The sequence below is a fragment of the Cyprinus carpio genome, chromosome B21 (genome assembly GCF_018340385.1).
Source record: "Cyprinus carpio isolate SPL01 chromosome B21, ASM1834038v1, whole genome shotgun sequence".
Classification (NCBI taxonomy): Eukaryota; Metazoa; Chordata; class Actinopteri; order Cypriniformes; family Cyprinidae; genus Cyprinus; species Cyprinus carpio.
Window position 1 is genome coordinate 8,755,131 of NC_056617.1, and position 20,407 is coordinate 8,775,537.

At 35.1% G+C, this 20,407-nt stretch overlaps 1 protein-coding gene and 1 long non-coding RNA gene across 2 annotated transcripts; both read left to right on the plus strand.

The window, feature by feature from the left end:
• Positions 1-1,506: 1,506 nt before the first annotated feature.
• LOC109081455 lies at positions 1,507-7,067 on the plus strand. The gene is made up of 4 exons (XR_002016225.2): positions 1,507-1,623; positions 5,440-5,616; positions 5,827-5,859; positions 6,074-7,067. It is a non-coding gene; the product is annotated as an uncharacterized LOC109081455 (long non-coding RNA).
• Positions 7,068-8,319: 1,252 nt separating this feature from the next.
• LOC109081454 (beta-1,3-galactosyl-O-glycosyl-glycoprotein beta-1,6-N-acetylglucosaminyltransferase 4-like) lies at positions 8,320-11,471 on the plus strand. The gene is made up of 3 exons (XM_042748358.1): positions 8,320-8,954; positions 9,484-9,568; positions 9,658-11,471. Exons 1-3 carry the CDS (start codon positions 8,912-8,914, stop codon positions 10,934-10,936), a joined length of 1,407 nt encoding a protein of 468 aa, XP_042604292.1. The 5' UTR covers positions 8,320-8,911; the 3' UTR covers positions 10,937-11,471.
• The last annotated feature ends 8,936 nt before the right edge of the window (positions 11,472-20,407 follow it).

A 20,407-nucleotide genomic window follows, 5' to 3' on the forward strand; every position in this document is an offset into this window, starting at 1 on the left:
CCCACACTCTATTCATAGGTATCATTCCTCTTTATTTCATTTTAAGTAGAAAATCAAATGACCAAAAGATACACGGACCTAGGGGAATAACTTTTTTATCGTTTTTGTTTCATTATTTTGTTGTAGCCTATTTTAAAATATTTTAGTATATCAAAGGTACACACACACACACACACACACACACACACACGTGTATATTACATTTTTGCTAATCAAAATAAATTTTGTTTTAAATATTCATTTTGTTTAGCCACCAGATGGCGCAAATGTACATACTTATCAAAATTAATTCGGCCCAGGAAGGATCAAGTTAATATTGACAGTCCTGTAAAACCCAAACTTAATGCAATGCAAGACCTGTTCGTTTTTAAGGCTGAAGCAAATATGGTTATTATGTAATCAAGCATGTGCTGTGAAATTAATATTCAAGTCCAGTTAGAACATAATGATCCTACTCAAATATCATCATGCCTTCACCAGTGAAAAGAATAGAAATGATCAGTTTAGACAATATAACCCATTAATACTCAGTTGATCCTGGTACTGAGGCTGTTGATATCACAGGAGATAGTGAGGGATGTAGTGTAGCAGGTGAAAAAAACATCCACTGCTCCAGACAAGTTCCCTTCAGAGAACCTCAATCCGTTCCCTGGGTTATTCTGAGCATGAAAACACACTGAAACCGTTATGCCACCATCATGTCCTCTCCCCCCCCCTCTCTCTTTCTCTTAAGCACACACACACACAAACACACACACACACAAACACACACACGGTAATTTGTGACAGCCTACAAGACTCACACTCACATGGAATATAATGTATGTTCTCTTCTAATCTAGAAAATAGCACAACTTGGACAAAGGCATTGCATTCACGTGTAGGTTTCATATTAAGTGTAGACAACATAAATGTTTTCATCTGCTTCCAGCAACTGACGACATTCCCTAAAGGAATACAGATCATACAACAGAAAACATGCACAAAATACAAAATGTGCATACTTACTCATCAAATAGCTGTGCAATCACAATCATTATTTTTGTAATACAAATGTAACTATGTGATGATGAAAAATGAAATAAGCAGGAATGAGTTGATTTAAACATTGCAAGCACCCAGCTTTCATTTCTTCTGGCTGCAGGGACAGACCTTGAAATATGAAAGAGCATTTTGTTCACTACTGTAACTAGAATATTTACTGCAATAACACAGATGACTTTTCTATTTTCTCCTGTGTTGTGTATATAGAGATTTGGGGTTTCACTACACTGAAAAAAATTAACATGCATGGCAGGTCTTTAAATTTACAAAAATGAAACATGTATGTATGTACAACACAATTAATTTATGTTTCGGTTGTGAACATGCTTTAATCAAGTATATTTCACTTGTTCATAATGAATGTTGTATGTACACATTTCTCTGTGGTTATTTTTTAGTGATTTAGTTTTAAATTGTTATTATTGTGTTTGAGTTTTGACACAAAGTTGAAAGTTGTTTGATGTATTGCATCATGGAGAGGGATGACAAACTGCGTAAAAGGAGAAATTGAATCGAGCGCCAAAAACTTTGAAGATTCAGCAGCTCGCCTCATCTCAGACGACAACGATTCAGTGGGAAGTAAGTGAAGTCAATCAAATTGTTTTATATTTGTTTTCAAATAGGCGATATTTCCTCTAGATAACAGTTTACGTAGTGTATAACAATTACAGTGGTCAATTACCGACACTTTAACACTCTACTAGTTTATCATTAAGCGTCAAGAAACGGTGGCCAGTCTGTCTGTACTGAAACTTTGCTGACAGTGTGAATTGCCCTTCCACACGGGACGTGCCAGTCACGAGTATCTAACGTTAGCTCATATTTTTCTAGCTCATTTTTAATGAGATATATTTAGAGGTAAAACCCGGGCGATTTTTCTTCAGGCGGTGTAGAGACGGTGAAAAGTGGTGCTCCTGCGCCCGGTGTTGTGTAGTATTCGGTTCCTGTGGAAAACTGTTCCCGTGGGTGGAGTTAACGTGAATATTCATTAGTTTCCTTGTTGTGGGCGTGTCCTTGAAACAACGCGCAAACGAATGGAACTGAAAATATTAGTGCACGCTCCTCAAATCTCTACTTGTTTAATGGATTATTTTAATAACTGAACATTTAAATACAATAAAGCAATACAGAAAAATATATAAAGTTAAAAGTTTTACACAGTAAAGTGCAAAAGAACTATAAAGACCAATAGGTATCACTTTACAATAAGACCTCTTTAGTTAGCCTTAGTTAATGCATTAACATTCAAGGCAAGGCAAGTTTATTTATATAGCACATTTTGTACACAATGGTAATTCAAAGTGCTTTACATAAAAGAAGGCTGTAAAAAAAAAAAATCATGAAGAAAAATAACCACAAAAATAAAACAAGCAATTTAAGAACTTTGAAAATTATTTAAAAATTGACTTAAAAAGAATTTAAGACCGTTTAAAAATAGAAAATGATTTTACATTAAATACAGTGCAGTACATAAAATATAGTGTAATCAGTTCGGACATTGCATAGTGCTCATTCAATAAATGCACAGATAAACAATGAGCAATAGCTACATTTTGCTATAGAAGTTATTAATCTTTGTTAAAAATACCAGTCTTAGTTCATGTTAGCTCATTAAATAACACAGTTGCAACTTTCAGTTTTAACAATGTGTTATTAAATATTGGAATACCTAAGATTAATGAATGTTTCAGAAGAATTTTTCATTGGCAGTTTTGTTAACTAAAGAAGCCCTAATGTAAAGTGTAAATGAACAATAAAGAATCAAAACACTTTCAAACAAGTATCTAGGGCATGTTGTAGTCCAGATTTAAAAAAAAAAAAGAAGTTTGAAAATAAATAGCCCATTAAGTCTAAATATTTAAGTGTTTTGGCGCTTGTGATGAACACCACAGCAAATCCACAAATCTGAATGGCTATTTAAAATGATTTAAATATGTTTTAGAAAGTAGCAGCTGCTTATTTATGGGGTTTACAGGGTAAGGGCTGCATTTTAGCGCCATCTGCTGTCAGAGAGTGAAAGTGCTTTAATTCAGCGCGTCTCTCACATGTTCCTCCATGTGCTTCTCTTACGTGCTTGTTTACAGTAGAGCGCACACACTCTTTCAAGCAGCATACAGCGGTGTTGTGCATTATGACCAGTTGATGGGAAAAGTATTCTTAAAATGCATTCCAAATTCTGAATAATTTGTTATATATAATTATTCTCGGTATTCAGAAGTGCCCACGATAACAATGTCGTGCATATACATTATCGCATTACCGAAGACCGGCACAAGTCCACAGCAAAACAATCAACAAGCTAATAACCTATCGTACCTAATATAGTTTTTACTATTTGGTGTATTTCGCTTTTTATATATTTCATTTGTGGGGCTTTATTTTTAATAGTTTGGCTGAAACAAACCATTACAAATGTATCTGTGGCCTAATAAAATTGATGTGAGCATCCTGTGTCATTCTTTTCTTTAATCTTTTTTTTCATATAAATAACCAGGCTTTATTTTTTTTTTTTTTTTAATTAGTATATATATATATATATTAATTATTCTGTATATCAGGTAAAATTCAGCAACCCAAGGAATATACCTTTTTTAAAGTATATTGATACAGAATGAGTCATCAGAAGGAGTCATACAACACTGATTATATTTAAATGTAATGTCTCTTTAAAATGGACTTATAAAGTATATCTCATTAGCATAGCATATCACATTTTTCTTTATTGTATTTAGTTAACAGTCAAATACAGAGCTTAACAGTTTAGAGAATCTGAGAAAGAACTACTAATAATAAATACTATAATAATGAATATCATATATAAACATATTGTGTCGGTTCTTTGACCATATGTTGCACTGAAAAACAACCTCATCATGTCATGTTTAAGAATAGTGTGTGAAAACATCCAAACTTTCATGATCCATTGTGTTAATAATGTTTAACATTTGAACATCTTATTCAAAACTGTTTTACATACAATGAAACCCAAATGTTTTTGTTAGCCAAACTCTGTTCTCCTGTCTCCTCCTGAGATTAATATCCTCTGAGATTAATTAAAGTTAATATTTCAATAATTTAACAACACACTTAATGTTGACAGTTCTCTGATGTGGGTTAATAGTAACATGACATGCAGGTTAACAAATAACATGTTTTCTTTATAGTAAGTGTTTTATTTTTACTGTTTAAAATTATGCTAAAAAATGATATTGTAGATCACATAAATATTAGTTACATTCATTAAATGTTACTATGATAAGTACAGAAGTAATTGCTTTATGAATATAACTCAAATTAAAAAGACAAGGAAGGTTGTGTGAAAGTATGCATGTGGAATGAAGCAATGCAAAATTAAGTGTCTGAGATATTGGCACTTGATGAGAACAGCATCCATGTATGTCCAGTTCATGCAATGATCAACTACTGTACAGTGACTTCAGCTCTCTCATCCAATCTAAACAGGGACTTTACATGATGATAAATATATGTGGAAACATCAAATTATAGCCATATTATAACATTGGTGATGATGAGACATATGATTTCTTATCCAAATGTACAAATAATATTCTTGGAGTAGCTGCTGACCTATGTCCAAGAAGACTGCATCAGAACAATGCTTTAAGGTTTATGCAGTGTTTATTTATATAATCAATTACAAATGCGAATGATTATAATATTAATATTTTAACTGCAAGAAAAAATGTTCTCTGTATGTACGTAGCTTATTTAGGTAACAGAAACACTGGCTACATACAAACTATACAAGATTTTATAAATGATACAGGATAGCTATCTTATAGCTATATTTATTAGGCGACAGATATATTTGTTTCAAGCATTGTTGTGAACACACTGCAGTAATAGTCACCAGTAGCATAGGCTAATCAAACTGTAATTGTAATGCCCCAAAAAATGAAATGTATAAAAAGCTAAACACATCATAAAATAAGAAACTATATTACCCAAGGTTAGCATAGGTTATTCGCTTATTGTTTTGGTGTGTGCCTGTTATCAATCAAACAAAACAGCTTACAGACGATTATCATATTACACAAACTGCATTGTTTTGACACTGTTGCAATGCTTAAATGCTTAACATTGACACTATATTACATGTTCAAAATAATCCTTTAAACAAGTAGAGATTTGATGAGCGTGCACTGGTATTTTCAGTCCCATTCATTTGCGAGTTGTTTCAAAGACACGCCCACAACAAGGGAACTAATGATTATTCTCGTAAACTCCACCCACGGGAACAGTTTTTTACAGGAACCGAATATTACACAACACCGGCTTTCACAATCTCTTCACGGGTGAAATATTTATAATGTATTGAAAATAAATATAATATTAAATACTTAATTTACAATATAACGTTACTCTTTCTGTTAGCGGCAGTCACGTCGGTTTCAATTTGTTATTGAAACTATTATTAACAACCAAGTCAAGACTCGACTACACAAAACGCTGCTGCTGCGAGCCACTTCCACCGTCTGTAACTCCCCAACCGAACCTCGATGGACAACTGGACCTTTTTGGATGCACCCAGCGGAAAAGCCCTGTTATCATGTCAGTTGACTAATTTGTTTTATTCGCTGTCTCTCACAATAATAATAATAATAAAGCAGTGTTCTGAACATTAGAATTAGTGTGTTTCCTGTTGTTTTGCATTTTTCTTTGCCTTATGACTAAACATAAAAATGTCTGTTCATCTTTACTTTCTGAATTTGTATGTTGTCTTTTAATTATTAACTTATTATAAAAAAAAATATTTTATAGGTCCATCTTTGCGCACACACAAGCTTTATATGGGTAAGTATTTTAATTTACTTTTCTTTTACGGTTAAATCTTTATTTTTGTGACTAAGATACACATAATTCAAAATATACATTTTGTCATTCCAAATAAACCAGAAATTTTAAATGTAAATTTTTTTTTGTGTGTGTGTGCTAGATATTTCTCAATAGGCCTTTGTTAATAGGACTTACTTCCATACATTTACCTAAATCAGTTTGTTTTGTGCAGAGCATGAATGAAGTCTGCATCAATGAGGCCACTGAAGACACCACTGTTGGGATTTATGTTTTCAAACAACATGCTTCTGATGAACCAGAGGATGTTGGTGTTGTCCTTGAAAGCATTAAAGGGATAGTTCACCCAAAAAAATCTAAATACTGTCATTAATTACTCACCCACATGTCATTCCAAACCTGTAAGACCTTCGTTCATCTTCAGAAACAAAAAAAATTAAGATATTTTTGATTTCCTCCATTATGAAGAGTCCTTTTTTTTTATTATTACTGATATCCTTCCTATGTTTCTGGGTCTTGGAACATTTCAGTTGCATTGCTGTCTTCGGAGGGTCAGAGAGCTCTCAGATTTCAACAAAAATATCTTCATTTGTATTCTGAAGATGAACAAAGGTCTTACATGTTTGGAACAACATGAAGGGTGAGTTATTAATGAAAGAATTGTAATTTCTGGGTGAACTAACTCTTTAAGATGCATGGTTAACCTTCACAGTGAACTGTAACAAGCTATTGCTCTATTTTAACTTTTTCACATTGTGCAATGTTTGGATTACTATTTTGTATATGCGCTTTTAAGTCTACTGTGATAGTTAATATTTTTTACAAATGTCTTGCTGTTCTTCATCCAATTTGTCAATACATTATGTATTTTTGGTTGAATATGCTATTGATGCATTAAAGTGTTTTTTTTATTATTATTATTCTTCTGTGTAATCAATTTATAGCAACTGTGCTCAGTCCTCCATTTGTAAATGTGTAGTTAACAACTCAATACAAAAAAAATAAAAGTACCAACTCTTGCTTTTTGCCTTTGTCAATGCCAGATGCAATTTTAGAATTTTGATTTTGTATTCACACATTTGAACATGTCTACAGTACAGTACATGTAGAATTTAATGAAGCAAGTTAGGTTTACCCAACTCTGGTACCAGAGACATAATGAAATTGCTTTAGAGTTGCATAATATTTTTGATTAATACTAGCATTAAGAAATCAATGAAATCACTTTAACGGTACACAATGCATTTGTGTAATGACAATCAGGAACTACAAATAATATCTTGAATCAACATGATTATTTTAAGTAGTCTTAACATGAATGAAATATGTTGGTTTGGCAAGCAATAAGTCTTTGAGAAAAAGAGGAAAATTATGTCAGTTGAATACATTCTGATCATGTGGGACCGATGTACACATTAAAATTAAGTAAATTCAAAGCACTTTTTTCAGTGTATTGCACAATTAAAGAAATAGTTCAGCCAAATAAAATAAAAAGATCTTGTATTTTAGCTGGTAGTAATGGTTTGACATTTAAAAGCGTATAAGCCTACTTGTGGAATATTTTTGTGGATGTTTTTATCAGCTGTTTGGACTCTCATTCTGACGTCAGTGGCACCCATTTAGAAATATAAATATATTCAGACTCAGACTCAGCTTTATTGTCCCATTTAGGAAAACTAGATTAGCAGCGAAGTGCCAGTACACTAACCACAATCCATGCACACATCACCATTTCACCTATAAAAACATACAATGTAACATTATACAACTTCCCAAAACATACATTAAAAGTGTATCAAACACTGTTCAAATTCATAAATTTTGAATACCAAATACATTCTCCTCCACCCCCCCCAGACTTATTTAATAACTTAATGGCCACAGTAACAAATGACTCTTTAGTTATTTTCAACCTGCATACAGGGACTCTAAACTAAAATGACGGCCTGGTGGCAACATCTGAAACTCAGTATGTAGGGGATGGTCAGAAGTACCAAGAATAACCTGAGCTTTCTTAAAGACAGAATTATGAAAAATTTCAGCAAGCCCAGTTTGATTAACACTGATAATCTTGCCTGTCACCTTCACCAGACTACATAACTTATTCTTATTTGACAAACTCAAATTACCGTACCATGCCACAATGCAAAAAGAAACAGTGAAACAGTTTCATCATAAAACAGTTTCCTCAGGAAAAATAATCTTTGTTGAAAATGTTTACAGACAGCCAAAGCATTGGGTTGGAAAGTCAACTTATTGTCTATAACCACCCCCAAGTATTTATTTGTTTTGACAATTTCAATGTTCAAACCTTTAATTGTTGTCATCCAGGGGCTCCTGTAATCAATCACCAGTCCTTTGTTTTATTAACATTCAACTATTGGTGAGCAAGTAGGCTATGTGTTAAATTGTTTGAGCCCCTGCCCCTTTAATCGCCGACGCTATAAAATGCCCCGGATCGCGATTTCTACAGAATTTACTTGTTTTCTTACTTTGTTTTCTTGTTCTCCGATTGTATTTTTAAAATTTTACTCAAGATTACGAATTCGATCAAATGTAGCCCATACAGAGTTTCTGGTTTCTTTCTAATGAAGCAATTTGATTTTTTCCAAAGGGGCTTTGGGGTTATCATGGGAGAACAGACCGATATTGCGTCAACGAGGTGATTAAAACCACACGAACCTGCTGAAGTTGTACATTAGACATATTGGCTAACCGAGTCACTGAGTTAAGTGTGAACGTATGACGTGTTGCCGCGAGTTATAAAATGTACTAGCATGTTCACACCCTCATGATGTTCCACCCCCGCGCGACTCTCTTTCAAAAGTCAGAATTTGAAGGAATGACAGCGTGCTGAGAGACGCCATTCACCTTTACATACGAAGTGAATGATCACTGTCGTCTCTTTTTGGTCCGACGGAAGAATTAATTTCATACGGGGTTTGAAGAAAGATGGCAGAAGTTTCATTTCTGGAAGAAGTATGCAACGTTATCAGACCAACCCAACCTGGACTTTCCTGTCAAGTTATAAAACCGGATTCGAACAAAAGGCATGGACTCTCTTACCGGCTCTGACTCAGTGATGAAAGAATGTGGTAACGTAAAAATACTTACATTAACATTTAATCATAAAATACTTCTTATAATAAATTAGGGCTCTTGGAGTTTACAGTAACAATTTGTGATTGTTAATCTATTGTTTTGTTCTTAACACATTCACTTCCTTTTAATGAAAACTAAACTAGAATTGGTTTCAATATTGGTGTGGAATCCAATGACACAAAAATATACAAGTTCTACAAAAAATGTTTTTTGCACAGACTAGCCAGTCTAGAACAATGTGTGTATATATACATATGTATGTATGTATGTATGTATATATATATATATATATATATATATATATATATATATATATATATATATATATATATATATATATATATATATATGGATATGGATATGGATATGGATATATGGATATATATATGGATATATATATATATATATATATATATATATATAGATATTAATTATATTCTTCAATCATTCTGAAATATTTGAAAAGCTGAAGCTTCAGTTTAGGCCAAAGTTTTAACATTTTGTCTATTTTAATGACAACAGGAGGTGCTGCTCATGCTAACCAAACTCATGCTGGTGTTCAGTCAGAGGATAGTGTCAATAGTGCTGGGCTGAAAACATTGCAAAGGTATGGCTGGACTTCCTATAGTGTACTCACCATCAAATTCATATAGTACACATTACATTATTAACATGAGCTTTAATTTTTCCCTACAGAATGAGAAGATTGTGGCTCCGCCTCAAACTGAGAAATGTGATATGTATTGCTTTAACCCTGGCACTTATATGTTGCTTCACGATCACATTATCAATAGTAGAAGGAAGAGGACAGGAAACAGGAGTGTCTGAGAGCATGCGGCTGACAGAACAATATGGCATTAATTGCACAGCAATATATGAAATGGAACCAGTAGAACTGGGCAAAACTTTAGTCATTCGCAAGGAAAAAAGCTACGTAGGGCAAACCGACAGAACTATTGTGAATGCCACCTATGACTGTGATTGGTTTGTTGTGTCACGGGGCTATGATATGATTCAAGGCTCTGAGTTTGAGCGTGAATTTCCCCTTGCTTATTCTTTGGTTGTTCACCAGGATGCTGCTCTTGTGGAGAGGTTGTTAAGGGCCGTTTATATGCCTCATAACATATACTGCATACATTATGATCTGAAGTCCTCAGATGACTTTATTTCAGCAATGAAAGGTCTGGCCCGCTGCATCCCCAACGTCTTCATTGCCTCAAACCTGGAGAGGGTGCAGTACGCGGGCTTCTCACGACTCAAAGCGGATCTTAATTGCCTGTCTGACCTCCTAGATTCTGAGGTAAAGTGGAAGTATGTCATCAACCTGTGTGGTCAGGACTTTCCACTGCGGACAAACGCTGAGCTGGTGTCGGATCTAAAAGAGCTGAAAGGCAGGAACATGGTGGAGAGCAAGTGGCCTGGAGGAAAAACAGAGCGCTGGACTTATCATCATTTACTGAAAGATAGTAATTCAGTGTACTATGAGACTCCTGTCAGCACTTCTGAGATGAAATCTCCACCTCCTCACAACATAGCCATGTTCGTGGGCAGTGCATACTTCACACTTTCAAGAGAATTTGTGGTTTTTGTGAACCAGAGTTCCCTAGCCAGTGATTTCTTGGCTTGGTCTGAGGATACATACTCACCTGATGAACATTTCTGGGCGACTATGATCCGTGTGTCTGGAGTACCAGGGGAAGTGCCAAGTTCTGACCCTGAAATCTCAGAACTGAAAAGTAAAACCCGTCTGGTGAAGTGGTCTTATCTAGAAAGGATTTTTTACCCACCATGCACTGGAGTCAGTATACGAGCTGTATGTATTTATGGTTCTGCTGAGCTCAGATGGCTCCTGAACTATGGCCACTGGTTTGCTAATAAAGTGGATCCAAAAGTGGATCCTGTTCTTATGGAATGTTTAGAGGAGATGCTTTCAGAAAAACGCCTGAGGCAAAAACTGCAGCAAAATGTTCTATGAAAGATTTTTATTTTACTGGTGAGACTATTGGATTGATGTTAAAAAAGAATACTGTGCTGTTTTTAGGGAAATCGATATTAAGTTGAGTATTTTATTTGGGGTTTCTGGTAAAAATATTATTCTTTGAGAATGCACTTTTTATTTTGTTTGTATTTATGTGATTCAGCCAGCATGAGAGCAATTCTTTGGCAATAATTTTTATGGTTTAACATGCCAGTCCTCTAATTTTTTTAAGTGAATACTTGTTCTGTTGTGTATGAGACGTAACATGAGCCAAAATGTGAATTTTATTAGAGCAAAGTGAAGGAGCACAAATACATTGCCCAGTTCATAAGAACAATGTAGTAAAAAGTAAAGTGGCACACATTTGTCCGTTGCTGATGAAACATCTATTTTGTTTATCTGAGCAAATGTTACGAAGGAATAGTTCACAAAGAGAGAGAAAAAAAACAAATTAGCTGAACATGTACTACACAAAGAGAGAGAGAAAAACAAATTAGCTGAACATGTACTCAACCTCAGGCTATCCAAGATGTAAATGAGTTTGTTTCTTCATCCAAAAAGATTTGGGCTTGTAAGAAACAAATCCATCAAGGTGTTTTAACTTTTGAGTTTGTAATCCATAATAACGCTTCCTCCAGTGAAAAAGTCCATCCACTGTTGCCTTCCCACATCAAAATCCACCGTCATATTTGTTTAGAACCGGTTTAGGCTTTTTTCGCTTGCAAACGGTACTTGATCTGTGCATATTTATCTCAGATTCAGATGAGATGACTTTTTCACTGGAGAAAGCCATATTATGGATAGGGGACTTGGAAAGTAGAGGAATTTAACAGGAAACAACAGTTTTATGTTAAAAATGTCTTAATGATGGATGTGTTTATTTGAAACATTCAGCTTTTCTATTCACAAGATTATCATGATACTTTCATCAGCTGTTTGGACTCTCATTCTGACGGCACCTATACTCACCGCAGAGGATCCATTGGTAATGCTACATTTTTTCAAATCTGTTCTGATGAAGAAGAAAACTCACTCTCAGGATTGCCTGAGGGAGAGTACATTTTCAGAAAATGTTCATTTTTGCATGAAATATTCTTAAAAAAAAATCTATTCTAGAATGGCAGGGAAAAAATCTGTATATTTTTCAAGCTTTTTAAATCACTGGATCTTCCACATGTCCATCTCAAATGGAGAAGACTTTATGTTGGTTCAGAGCAATGACTCTGAAACGTAAGCAATAATTCACTGAGAATTAATTTGCATGTGCCAATGGGCCAGGTTCACAGAAGGAATAATGCAAATCAAGTAAACACAACACCCCTACAACTAGACACAATCTGTGTGTTGCAATTTCTTATCTTGCAGGCCAGTTTTGAAGGCTTGTAAGAATGCAGCAGACATCCCTGGATCTGGTATACTCCACTGGGGCTATACAGCATTGCTCCAAAACAATCCAGGCCCCTAAAATAAATAGCTCTATAACATTTAGAAAGGGTGCTTAACTATAATTTGATGAATATCTGCTGTCACTATTAGAAATATTTGATTTTTTTTTTTTTTTGCATTTGGTTAAACTGGATTCCATTTGATTAGTGACTAAGTCCCAGGTATGGCTGAAAAACCACATGCAAAGTCTTGTGAATTTACCCCTGAACATGAAACTCTGTTGATTTTATCAGAATGTAGATACTTGAGAAATTCCTTTAAATTTATATTCTTTCGTTTCACTAAGCTTTTTAATGCATATTTTTGTGCATTTTATACCTATTTTTTTGCATACAAAATGAAAGGGTAGGTTTACAATTCCTGATGTTTTATTGTTTTTTAATCCCTTTAATAATCATCTGTGGTTTATTGATGTATTGATTCATTTATTTACAATGGTTTTCATTTCATATGTTCACAGTGCATTAATTTTGTGTCATATATCATGCGTTTAATTATTTATTGTTACATGCGATGTCGGATTTTGAGTAGTAACTGAAATGCAGCAACTGTTCAGATGCTTAGACTGGCTTCAGATATGCAGATATGCACATTATTCCATTTCATTTAACAGTACATTTACAATATATTTATATTTTATTTATAAAAAACATAGTAAGAAGGTTTTAAATCTGAGTTAATTTTTTTGTTCGTTTTATTCTGCTGATGTCATGAATGTTGCCTAATGTCATGAAGGTCACTAACTCAACACATGTATCTCCAACGCACATGCATTTTTAACATTTCTAATTCTTTTGGAGTTGACAGTTCCATTTGATGCTTTACGGCAAAGGATGCCAGTATATCCTAAATACATTTTTCATCAGTTTAAGTTTGCTCTGTTGTGTGTGAATGATTTGTTCAACTGTTAAGGCCTGAATTTTAGATCCTAATGACACTCAACATTGAAGAAGGAAGATACTAATTCAGTTTGGTCTGTTTTATAGTCTGATTGCACAGATTATTTAGAGCAATAGGGTTGGATGAAGAGTGATTCCAGATTTATGACCAACATATCCAAATTAACATTAGGCCATAGGCATTTGCTTACATGTTTGTTTGCCAAAATACAGTGTATTATTAGATGCAAAATCTTTGGCAACATCAGCAAAAGTTGTTTAATGCAGTTATTTAATTTTTTCCTTTTAGATGTTTGTAGATCTGTTTGTTTTGGGGGTTGCAACTCACTCGTTAAACCATTACCATTCACATTCACATGAGTAGTCTATGTCTATATAAAATTTATTTATTGTGTTTCGGTTTAGACTTGCCGTGACTTTAGCAGCAACAGAAGGAACAAAATTTGTTTGAGGAAAATAATGGACAAAGTATGAAAAAAATAAATAAATTGTACATATTTTGAGCAAAGTTTGGTGTGAATTGCCTGGTTCACCTATGAGTGAACTGAGAACTCAAAACTTTCTCATTAGTCTAAAAACAGCTTATAGGCCTATTAAAGCCATCACAAAATAGTAAACACCGCCTCCGCAGAATAAGAAAAAGGCCTGCTTCTATATTTGTTTAGCCCCAGCCACCAATTCACGCACACAGTATGTAAATGACAAGAGTGTCAAACGCAGTTCTACGCAGAAACCAGAGATAAACTGTATGTGATGAACTTTATTTTTTAATGAAGTGCAGGATCGCGGTCTTTTGTTCACTTAATTTTACCGCGAATTCGTTTACAAGCAAGACACAATTCGACGAATGATTTTCAGAAAGATTGAAACTATAAAGACGATGATTTGGTGACTATTTTGGATCTGGCAGTAATGTTGCAACACACAAGTGTAAGTAACTGTTTTTATTACGTGGTCACTTGCTTTGTCTGTTATTACAGATTTTTTGATATGTAGGCATACAAAGTATTTATGTGGTTTTAACCTAAAACACAGCAGCGTCTCTCTGTGAAGGGTGAAGGCTGTCAAACATACACAGCTGTTAGCAGGGGAGTCATGCACTCATTATTTTTGAGGGGGCACGTCATGTGACACACAGCAGCAGCCACAACAGCATATTGGCAAATTATTATTAAGCATTTTTTTTTTTTTTTCATTTTTATTAGAAACATTCCCAGACGCACGAACTATATCATGAAATATCTCGATTCTCACCTTCATAGATTATGATAGATAATATGCGATGGTCAAAGTAGCCTAATAATGTAATCTATTAAATATGCATAAAAACCTGTCTGTTTACTTAAGTAACAGATATGGGTATCATGCCATAACATATGTTTATATTTCATATCTTTATATTGTACAGAAAGAGAGCTAAGAACATTTACATTATCAAAGAACATTTTCACTGACAGTCTAGAGTTCAATCACTCTCATAATCTCCCATTAAAATCACTGAAACTATTAACACTGTGAAATCAATATCTTATTTATAGATTCGTACACACATCTGCACTTTGTTGTTTCTGAATTCATCAGAAAGAGGTATTCAGTTAGCGAGTGAGTGAAGGAAGCACCGGCATTTTAGCGATGACTCATCGGAACACCTTTGATTAGCCATTGCATTCATAAGCTCAACAGAATCTTGTGTGATTGGTTATAATGCGCAGTGCTGTAAAAACGCGTCTGTCTCTGGTTCAGCGCCAGCGAACGCAGATCTGAATTTAGGAGCTGATAATATGACTAACTGAACGTTCTCACGCCAGTGTGATTGTATCAAATATAGAGAATATTAATCGGCTATTTTTTGTCTTTTGGAAGCTGCATTCAAAATCCACTTGGCTCAAAAATCTGAGGGGGCACGTGCCCCTTCACTTTGAATGGGCATGACGCCTCTGGCTGTTAGCCAATCATGAGCATTTACTTCTGAGTCTACAATCTGCAGTGCTTATTCAAACAGAGCTTTCCGAAGAGGGGTTTCAAAACAAGACAGAAAACAGCATTTTCTAAATTATATTATTTTGATGTAAAAATATTGATAACATGATAAGTGCACCTCGGAGAACAGTACAAAATAAAAAAACAAAGGCAGTTCATGACCCCTTTAATGCACTACATTTATTGTGTTTTTTGTCGATTTGGAAGGTAATAGCAAACCTACCTCTCCTCGATATTTTGAGGCGTTTGTGTCTGTAGTGTATAGAAAGAAGACAAAAGGGTACACTTCACAAGTACCATTAACATAGTTACCAAGAGACATTTGCCAAGTTTCCACCGAAATTACCCGGAACAATTGTACCAGGAACTTTTTTCCCCAGGAACTATTTTCCCCCCAGACCTGTTGCTTTCTGCGTTTCCACTGTGGTCTGAAGTACCGTGAAGATTAGGCAAATAGTCTGGTGATGTAGGTCTGCGCGTGTTTCTCAATACAAAGTATGCAAATTTCGGACTTGCATCCTCGGTAGTTCAGACTTTGCATTCAACTCGGGAGTGTGATCTCCTGCAGACAGGACGATCCAAGTCTGGTAATTCTGCAAATAGCAGCATACTTGATAACATCAGTCAGCTCACCTTGGTTACTGGAATTTTCCTCACTGTATATTTACAATAAAATAAAATACATTTACATTTAGTCACTTACCAGACGCTTTTATCCAAAGCGACTTACAAATGAGGATAATGGAAGCAATCAAAATCAACAAAAGAGCAATTGATATTCAAGTGCTATAACAAGTCTGAGTTAGCTTAAACGCATTACACATAGCAATGGCTTTTAAATAATATAATAAATAAAAAGAAAACATAGAATAGAAAAAGAATTGAGTCCCTTGCTACCTCAGTGGTTCCCACCTCCTTCAAAAAATCTGTCATCATCCCTGTGCCTAAGAACAATAACCCCTCTTGCCTAAATGACTATCGTCCGGTTGCCCTCACGTCAACAGTCATGAAGGTCTTTGAGAAACTTATAAAGAACAACATTTGCTCCTCCATCCCTGATACTTTGGACCCTCTTCAGTTTGCCTATCGGCCCAGTAGATCCACTGAAGATGCCATCTCTCACATCCTGCACTCTTCTCTCACGCACATTGACAGCAGCAGTGGGAACTATGTAAGGTTGCTATTCATCGACTATAGCTCAGCTTTCAATACTATAGTCCCCATCAAGCTAGCTTCTAAACTCTTGGACCTCGGCCTGAATTCTTCACTATGCAACTGGATTCTTGATTTCCTCACTGGTAGACCTCAAGTGGTGAAAGTAGGCCAGTTCATCTCCAACTCCATCACCCTGAATGTAGGAGCCCCACAGGGCTCTCTCCTGAGTCCCCTGCTATACTCTCTCTACACACATGACTGCGTGTCTTCCCACAGCTCCGCATCTATTATCAAATTTGCTGATGATACTGTGGTTCTGGGCCTCATTTTCAACAACAATGAAGCTGCATACTTGGATGAGGTAGAGAAACTCACATCATGGTGCCAGGACAATTGTCTCTCTATGAATGTGAGTAAAACTAAAGAGCTGATTGTGGACTTCAGGAAGAGACAGCAGCAGCCTTACACTCCTCTTATGATCTGCGGGACCCCTGTGGAGAGGGTGAGCAGCTTCAAGTACCTCGTTGTAAACATCTCCAAGGACCTGACTTGGACTACCCACATTCAAACTCAGGTTAAGAAAGCCAGGCAAAGACTGTACCATCTGCGTCAGCTGAGAAAATTCAGGGTCTCACCAGCAATCCTGAAAACTTTCTATTCAGGGGCATAGAAAGTGTATTGACTCAGTGTATCTCAGTGTGGTATGGGAACAGCTCCAGTCAAGACTGCAAAGCCCTGCAGAGAGTTGTGCATTTAGCTGAGCACATCTCAGGCTCTGCTCTGCCCTCTCTGCAGGGCATCTACCTCAAACGCTGCAAAAGCAGAGCTGTAAAAATCATTAAGGACACAAATCACCCTGGTAACTGTTTTTTCACTTTGCTGCCATCTGGTAAGCGCTTCCGTAGCCTGATGGCATAAACTGAGAGATTTAGGAGGAGCTTCTTCCCCCAGGCCTCAGGCTCCTAAACTCAAACTCAGTCTATTAACCTCTACATGACTTCTCTTAATTATCAGTAAGATACTAAATATACTGACATTGACACTTGCACACAGCAATTTCTATAATTTTTAGTTTTGCTGCTATGTAAATACCCTTTACAACCTATTTGCACATTCTCCTCTTATACATTCCTGCTCATCTTAATATTTATTAAGTCTTCAGTATACTGTCCTGCACATTTTATTTTATAAGCATTTTATTTTATTCTTATTTTTTTTTATCTTACTTTTTCCATATGATTTTTCTTTTTTTGTATAATTTTCTTGTGTTTGTATTCTTTAATAATTGCACTGTCCATGGAGCTGACCTGACTCACATTTCTTTGATGGTTTTGTGTTATAGATATAACCATGTATGTGACAAATAAAAATCTTGAATCTTGAATCTTAAATCTTGAGAAGAGTGTTAGAGTTTTTTTTTTTTTTTGCTTTTGTTAATTGTATAATAAATGAAAAGAAAACAGATAGACAGAAATAGGATATCAAATACCACTGCCTCCTTTCGTTTTCATTTAAACATAATAATAGCCGCAGAAATGTACTTAGTTCAGGGAAATGTGTATATATACACAACCATTACAATGAAACGAAATATTATATCAATTGCCTCTTTTTATTTTCATTTTAACATAAAGATAAATTGAATACAGACCAAAGATGACCTGTTAGATTAACCCCAAACAAATTATATTTTATGTTTAACCACTAAAGAGATATCAGAGCCAGTGGCAAATGTCAGAAGGACTAGCCGAGTTGAGACTGTCCTAGGTGGATACATGAATGCTGAGCTTCCGCTGATCGCATGGAGCTGATCGTCTCCGAAATCGGAGAAACACATTTTTACATAGGCGCTGTCTTTATAAATAAACCACAGATTTGAGTTTTAAACAACTACATTCTCGCCTGAAATACTTTTAAAATTACATTTCATGTCACAATAACAGTAATATTTTGAAAATGATCCAAATAAATAGTGGTTGAAATCACAATGCTGCGTGAACTCAACCAATCAGCATGTTTAGCACCCAAGTCGCGCCCCCGAAAGTTTCGGACCTTTGAAAAAGTACTACCTCGTGAGCAGGGACTTTCTGAGGGGCATTTTTTTACCCGGAACTTTATTTAGATCCTGGTTCCTGCGGTGGAAACACACTGAGTAGCATACCAGCCCAAAGTCCCTAGTTCCTGGGTAAAGTTCCAGCCGTGGAAAAGTGGCTATTGTTACTTGAAAAAGTGTCTGTCAAACAAGTTTCTTTTCTCGTCTCAAAGCAAATTAGCCAGGCAACACAAAGCCAGGATTAACCTACACTGAAACATACATAAAGAAAGTTGCCGTCAAGCAAGTTTCTCATGTTTTATGCCACTCGACATGTTATGACTCACATGACTAATACTGATCAGAAATAAAAAGAATAAAGAGGTGGGCACGGCCACATTCCATGAATTCAGGTTAAGGATGATTGCAGCAACACACCAGACAAAGTATAAGCAGACATGACCTGAAAGGAGTGCCACTGGTGACATCCCAATGAATAGCCAAATCTGCCACAACTGCCTTTAGCAAATATGATGCTGCAGGCTTCCTATCATTTATTATATATGACAATTACATACCTTTATGTACCTATACCTTAATATTTGTTTTGATTTTGGGGATTGTGTTTTACTTATTCTTTCTTTCTTTAATTATTTAAGCGTACTGATCATTTACAGTGCAGGAAAAGTTTGTTTCAATTATTATTTTATAATGGGTAATCCTATTCTTATGGAATGTCTAGAGAAGAGGTACATTTCAGTAATTCTTTTGACTAAAATGGAGAAGGTAAAAGATGGCTCTGGCAGTCTTATCTAGTATAATAAATTGAGTTTGAAACTCTATTTTGCTGATTTTAACAGAAAGTGAATCCTTCTGGATAACAAAATGAGTAAAACGTGTTCTGTATTTTTACCTCCCTTTTAACACTACTATTTTTGTGTCAATTTTGTTCACTATAAACTATAAGTTTGTTTAGCCTTTATGATAGTTAATTTTGTTTCAATTTATAACAGTATAAAGTAGCTTTTTTGAAGCATGTGTGATAGAAATTTGTGATATTGTTAAAGCATGTGTGATAGAAATTTGTGATATTGTTAAAGCGTGTGTGATAGAAATTTGTGATATTGTTAAATCACTGTAGGGTGAATTCGGGTAATCTGGGACATTTTTTGCAGTTTTGACTTTGACTTTGCGATTTATTTCGATATCTATCTAGCACATTAGATCAACGCATTAGACTTTTCTGAAATCCCTAAGATGTTTTCTAACCACACCAGAAGAAAGAATGTTGATGTTATACCCAGAGGAGACATGCCACACCTATTAGTGTTTTTTGTGCCAAAAAAAAAAAAAAAAAAATTCTGCCTGAATTTGATAATCTGGGACAGGTCACTAATCTTGGACACAGGGCCGGCCCGTAGCATAGGTGACATAGGCAGTTGCCTAGGGTGATTGGTGACTTGAGGTCTTCGAAGGTAAGGTTTTTTTTTTTTTTGTTGCTTTTGTGACAATCGTGTTTTGGTACTTGAGTTTTTTAAGAATAATGATTTCTGACAATAATTAACATAATTTTAGTACTGATCGATCATCAAACTGATTAAAATAATGTTAGAATAAAATAAAATTGACATCAACAAAAAGCATAAGATTTGACAACATGTCATGTTGGACTAATTTAAACACTTTCTGCTTCATGACATAATTATAATACATCATCATAACACATTAATTATGCATGGCACATGCAGTCAAAATAGTTTTGCCATTTATGTCCTCTTAAAGTATCATTTCTAAAAAATAAGTGAAAAAAGAAAATTATCAGGGGCACTAGGAGGGAAGCGATGCAAAGAAGAGGAGCAGAAAAAATATCAATATAGAGGTAAGAATCACAAGTTAACGACTGTGTATTAGCCCGTGATGTAGTATTTTGAAATAGCCTTTTTAAAACATCTTTAC

Excerpts from the sequence above, each read along its gene's own strand:
- LOC109081454 (XM_042748358.1), top strand. The coding sequence starts at position 8,912 with ATGGACTCTCTTACCGGCTCTGACTCAGTGATGAAAGAATGTG. Across the intron at positions 8,955-9,483 it reads CTCAGTGATGAAAGAATGTG|GAGGTGCTGCTCATGCTAAC; the intron begins GTAACGTAAAAA and ends TAATGACAACAG. Across the intron at positions 9,569-9,657 it reads GGGCTGAAAACATTGCAAAG|AATGAGAAGATTGTGGCTCC; the intron begins GTATGGCTGGAC and ends TTTTCCCTACAG.